The following is a 6,508-nucleotide window of genomic DNA, read 5'->3' as shown; positions in this document are numbered from 1 at the left end:
ACCCCTAAACTTTTACAAAGTAAAAAAGTACAATGGGTAGAATATATAGCATAGTGTCATGCAAATATATACATACATGATACAAAAAGAGAATTAAAAAGAAAAAAACAATAAACACATAATACTTGGGAACTTTTAAAACTTAGCTTGCATTAGTTTGAAACCATCAAAGTATACCTCTTTCCCACCATTGAATAATCTCTTTTTTTCCCACAATGTGCATCATTTGTTGAAGATGATGATGATCATGAATGATGTTGACAAGCTTCCAACTAGTTGAGGGGACGATTTAGGTCCGGATATGCCTAGGTTATGGTGTAGATCATTGGATAAAACCCTTTTTAATCTTGAATTGTGTAAGTTGTAACACATACTGATCATGAGAGGACTGTTCGACTCACTCTATTTTATTATCCTGGATTTGGAAATCGGATCGGATGTTCCTCTCAGCGCAAATGAATAGTTCAACCAAATAAACAAAAGACAGAAAGAAAGAAACTCTAAAACAGGCTGAAACTTCTCTAGCTAGCTGACTTAGCTAATTGCTGCTGACATGAACGCTCCGATCCGAACACCTCCACACTTTTTTCCAATATACCCTTAATCTTTTTTCTCCTTGGTATATGGTAAATAAAATGCCAATATTTAGCTAAAAAAAATAAAATAAAACACTTACATAGAACTTTTCCAAGGAAAATAGGCAAAGTCTTTTTGTTTGGTAGGATGAATTGAACAAAAAGGGAGATTAAGATGATGAATATTTGAGGGTCTTAATTATATAAAGAAAAGTTTTAAGCTGATGGTTGTAGTCTCTATACCATATCGATCAAGAAATAACCAATTCAGCCAAAAGCTTAAACTGACTTAGATCAAAGATGGAACTGAAGATCCAAGATTATTGGAAGGATCAAGCCAAGTAGAAAGATTAGTTCCATTGCTACTACCCCAAAGAATAGATGGATCTGAAGATGAAACCATAGTTTGATGATGATGATGATCTATTTGGTTTTGAGTAGTATTACTCCAATTATGATGATGATCTAATGATCTATTTTGCCTATCAAATTCCATTTTCACATTTTTCATATGAAGATCATTATTATTATCACCATCATGATAAGAATTCAATAATGTTTGAAAATTATTGGCTCCCTTAATTTGATGCAAAAGTGAAGAAATTGTACTAGGTGTGTTAGTAGAAGTGATGTTTGTGGTAGTAGAAGAAATCAAAGGGTTTGATGAGATCAAATCATGGGAAATTTGCTTAGTGTTTTGAGAAGAATGATGATGATGATGAAGATTCATATTGTGCACATTATGAACTAATAACCCAGATGAAAACCCTAATCCAAGACCATTAATTTGAGGTGGGTTTTGAAGATCATACCTTGAAAATGGGAAATTAATGTCAGAATTTGGTGAATGATTAGTGGGTAATCCATAAAATAGAGGATAATTAACATGATTTGAGGTGGAAGAAACCAAATCATGAACATTATTATTCCCATTATTACAACTAGCACCACCAATAGAAGAAGCTGAATTAATAGAAGCTTCTAGACTATTATTATTAGTATTAGTCGTATTAGTATTAGTAGTAGAAGAAGAAAAAGTATTAGAAGATCTTCTAACCCTTTTGTTCTTCCTACAACCACCACCAACAGGAACATTTCTAAGTGTACCTCCTCTTGTCCAATACCTTTTACAAGCCCTGCAAAAATGTCTTGGTTGTGATAAACTATAATTGTTGTAGTAACAAAATTTCGTATTTGTCGAGTCGCAACGAGGACATTTTAAGGCTTGTTGCTGAAGTTGTCGTTGTTGTTGTTGTTGTTTCTGTTGTTGAAAATGGTGATGTTGTTGCTGATCAGTCGCAGCAACAACAGAAGCCATATTGTTGTGGTTGATGTTGGTGTTGGTGTTGTTTAAGTTTCCTTTTGGATCATCTAATTGATTTTTATTCTGCAAAACAAAATGAAAAGATGAAGAAAACAAGAAGAAAATTAAAATTTTTATTTTTTTTCTTTTTTTATGTGGGGGTGTTTATTTTTAGGGTTGGAAGTGAATACCCATTACTCACATAAGGTTTTATAAGATACTAATCCAAATGCTAGCAAACAAAAACATAATGGGGACCCAAAATAATAGTATTAGTGGGTGTGTAATGCATTGTGTGTTTGTGTATGATTCCAGGAAATTCCATCCAATTAATTCCTAAGAGAAGAAAGAAAGGAAAATATAAACCTACCTCATCATGTACTAATTCTGACCATTCATTAGAAGGTGAAGAAATGAGTAGCATTTTCTCACAGTTTCCCACCATTTGCTTTCTCTAGGAACAATCACTAAGCAAACAGACAAATAACAGGTAGTAAGGAGAATGTAGGGGTTTTAAATACTAGCTACTAACACTTATACCTTGAAAGATAAACTCAAATTCAGATTTTAGGGGTTTGGGTCAAGTAATTAACTAGATTAAAAACTTAAATTGATGGTTGAGGCTTTAGATAATGTTATATACTCTAATATGCTCCCTCACACGAGAGACCATATTAGAAGTGTGGATGCACAGATGCGCTAAATATTCTACTTTAAATGAGGGTTGGTTGAAATTCGAACATGTAACCTCTTGTTACGATAGTTTCTGATATCATATCATTAGTTTGAGCGTTATTTAATTTGTGTCATTTTTTCAGTCGGTTATAATTAGTAGATACACTTTTTGTTTTATCAATATAGATATATATCTTATATATCATTAGTTGCACATATTTATTTAAAATAAAAAAATTTAATGTTATAAAATTATTTGTTAGAACAGAATCAAACAAAATTTCATATTATTTTTTTCTTCTATATAAAAAATAAAATATAAAATAATATTAAGTAATAAATAGTAGTAATTACTAGCAAGTCTAGCATACCAAACTTAGAGGTAACATAACACTTTAATCACTAAATAAAATCTCCCCTCCCAATGTTATATATATATATATATACATATATATATATATATATATATATATATATATATATATATATATATATAATTTGACTTTTATTTTGAACGTTATGTTTTTTTGCATATAATTGATTTTTTTATTTAATTTGGCATCCTTAGACTAAAGGTCATAAAATATGGATTAAAGTACAAAGCAAATGAAATTGATTTATTTACATGGGTCTCAGTATTGATAAGATATTGATAAAAGTATAAATTTGACATGTTTGTAATCTTTGATATAATTAGAGTAATGTTATTTATAAACTTCTCTATATGCAAAAAGAAATAAATACATAACTAAAAAGTGGAATATAACTTTATGACGTAAGAATAAATAACTACTAGCTAGCTAGCACAAGTATAACTTAAAGATAAGGTAGAAATTAATTAAATTAAATATTAATGATTTGAGCAGAACTTATATTATTAGTTGGAATTATTTTAAAAAATTATTTTCACGTGATGGTTTTGCGTTAAGTAGATAAAATTAAATTTTTAATAAGGAATCAAAATAAAGGGAATCATAAGGGTAAGATTTGAATGGAAGAGGGGACATACAAAAATCGAAGAAGAAGACAGAAGAAAAAAAGCAGCATAAGCAATAACAGATGGATCTCACTGGGTTCGAGAAAGAGAAATTTAAAGAGAATACATAGACATAAGAGGACAGTACACATCACTACGTAACATTCCTTTACTTAATAAATTATTATATTATATATTCTCTCTGTCACATAGATTAGTCGTACCTTTTGTGTTCTATAATAATCGCTATATATCAATCTTATATATCCCAATTTTTATTTCGATAATTCTGACTCATGCATGATAAATAATATAGTTATATGTAATTTTTTTATTCGTCCTAAAATGATCTAGGTTTTTAAATATATAAGTTTTATAATATTTCGTTTAGTGAAAATAAAGAAATTTAATATCAAAATATACATAGAATTACGTGTAAAATGAAATGTAGCAAATATTGAGTAACAGAAGAACCACGATGGAAAATGATGGAAAAAGTGAAAGAGACACTAAAATTGTGTGGTATAGATTAAGAGACAAGAATTAAAGAAACTAAAGATCATATTATCTTCATTCAAAAATAATTATATTATCTAAAATGAAAATATTATCAAGTAAAAATAATGGTTCAAAATAAAAATATTGACAAACTCACCGAGGGAGAGTAGGATTTGAATAAAGAGATACTCCCTCCTATTTAATTTATAGGTGTCTCATTTACTTTTGAGACACTATTTATCTATCATTCTTAAATTGTATTTTATTATTAATGTAAATTTATTAATATCACTTTTTAGTTAATTTTAATTATATATAATTAAATATATTGAAAATTGAATAAATACATTGCATAAAATATATTAAATTAATGGGATACTTCATATGAATAGATGAGTAATAGATTGAGGGAATCCCAAAGAGGCCCAATAAACGATGAATATTAGACAACAAATCCCACTTTCGATATTTTAAATTCTCTTTCTTAGTACTTCCACCGTTTTATCATATACTACACTCCTGTAGTCCTACGAGCTTGCTCGGTGCAAGGGAAATGTAAAATAGCTATCAGGATAATTGATAGCTATTTGAATAATTGATTATAGCAATTAAAATTTTATTTGTTTAATTAATTCTGTAAATTATTATATTTTTCATTAATACTTAATTCTAATACGTATATTATTATATAATTTAAAATTGAAAAAGCAAAATAAGCAAGTAAAGAGGCGTAAAATAAGCTTATGTTAGTTTGAGCATGATAAGCTTGAAAGTTATATCTTTTTTGATCTTATTTTCTCGTTTGAACATGTTCTAGACGTTAGAAGTTTTTGCGAATGAAACTTGTTATGAGCAATAGATATGTTACAAGATTAAATTTATGTATATAAAAAATATAATAATATAATTATTACACTATATAAGTTATTCAACCAATTTACTTACTACAAATAAAATTACACACACTAAATTAAGCAGTATGTTAAATTTCTCTCTTGAGTTAAATATAATTTTTTAAAAGACAATTTTAAAACATATTTTAGATTATGCTTTGACAAGAGTTTCAAGCTAGTTATCCATATTTTGTAGTGTATACACTAACACTATCCATTATCCACTCAAGTCTAAAAAAAACCATTTATATTTTAAACAATAATTTGAAACAAATTAGAACATCACTAGTGAAAACTCCAAGAGAAAACGACAAAAGGGAGCATATCACAAATGGGAAGTCATTAGTCATTACATTTTAATCTAAGGACCCCTCAAAGACCACGCTGTATTCGTGAGGGTTCCTACTAATTACTATGACTATATATAAATTTGTTTTTTATTTTTTATTTTGGCTCAAGCCGTAAGTTGTGATTGAGATTATATATTTTATTAATTAAATATTGTAATTTAGCATAAATAAATAAAAAGTATTTTGTAGTTAAGTTGGTTCTAACATAAACAAATAAAAATAAATGTCTTATTATAGTATTTTGGATTCCTCTATATGTTTTTTCCAACCTTAATATATCCCTTCCTCCCCATCTCTTATCTTGAATTTCCCCCTTCTTAATCAAGAAAGAGGATATAGTATTTGTATCCTTAAGGGCTTAAAACGGGAGAAGACCATACATGACTATGAATAATATTAAAAGGTTTAGTACTCACAAATTGAGAATTAACAAAAGGTAATCTAACATGTTTATCCGAAGGACAAGAATGACACACAAAAGATGGGGTTTTATTACATTGGATAGAATTAGAAGAATATAAGAAATGCAAAATGTCATTTTCCGGATGACCTAAACGGGAAGGCCAAATACTAGAAGATTAAAAAGCCGAATGTGGAGAGGACGGGATGGTAGCTCCATGTGTCGAATAGAAAGGATAAAGATTACCAGTGCTATTAGACCATAAGAGGATATTTCCCGTGCCCAATTCTTTCACAGAAAAACTAAAAGGATCAAATCAACAGAAACTTATTATCACAAGTAAACTTACGAACATAAATAAGATTTTTAATGAGTTTAGGGGCATGTAAGACATTTTTGAGAGTAAAGGAAGGATTAGTGGGAGAAATGAGTAAATCACCGTGACCTTGAACCGGAATCATATTATCATTACCAACAATTATGTGATTATTATGATGATGATGCTTCAATGAAAAATACTTAAGAAAATTACCTTGAGAGTGAGTCATATGGGAAATAGCATCAGTATCCATGTAGAAATGTTCATCCTGAGAGAACAAAGAGAGAGTATGCATAGCTTTATTGATACTCGTAGAAAAGTAGTCCGGCGAGAGATGACCCAGTAAAGAAATTATGGGCTAGACAAGACCCAAGGATACCCGGAGAGGAGTTGGTGGTGGGAAAAATTTTAGGAGAAGTCATAAAAGAAGCAAGAGAGTGGGGCAGCGGTAAGGGTGGGGAACGATTGTCTTGAAGAGCAAGGAAGAAAGTAAAAAGGGTTGAAGAGAAGAAAAAGAAC

At 29.3% G+C, this 6,508-nt stretch overlaps 1 protein-coding gene across 1 annotated transcript in view; it reads right to left on the bottom strand.

The window, feature by feature from the left end:
- The window catches only part of LOC130815928 (dof zinc finger protein DOF1.4-like), a 6,690-nt gene extending 182 nt beyond the window's left edge, over positions 1 to 6,508 (bottom strand). The window contains exons 1-3 of the mRNA XM_057682462.1: positions 6,203 to 6,508; positions 2,249 to 2,345; positions 1 to 1,962 (exon numbers count right to left, since the gene is read on the bottom strand). The exon at positions 1 to 1,962 is cut by the window's left edge and continues 182 nt beyond it. Coding sequence (XP_057538445.1) covers positions 865 to 1,962; positions 2,249 to 2,323 — 1,173 coding nt within the window. The 5' untranslated portion in view covers positions 2,324 to 2,345; positions 6,203 to 6,508 and the 3' untranslated portion in view covers positions 1 to 864. The remainder of the gene's footprint in view (positions 1,963 to 2,248; positions 2,346 to 6,202) is intronic.

Source organism: Amaranthus tricolor, chromosome 6, assembly GCF_026212465.1.
Source record: "Amaranthus tricolor cultivar Red isolate AtriRed21 chromosome 6, ASM2621246v1, whole genome shotgun sequence".
Classification (NCBI taxonomy): domain Eukaryota; kingdom Viridiplantae; phylum Streptophyta; class Magnoliopsida; order Caryophyllales; family Amaranthaceae; genus Amaranthus; species Amaranthus tricolor.
This window is presented reverse-complemented; position numbering and strand designations above follow the sequence as displayed.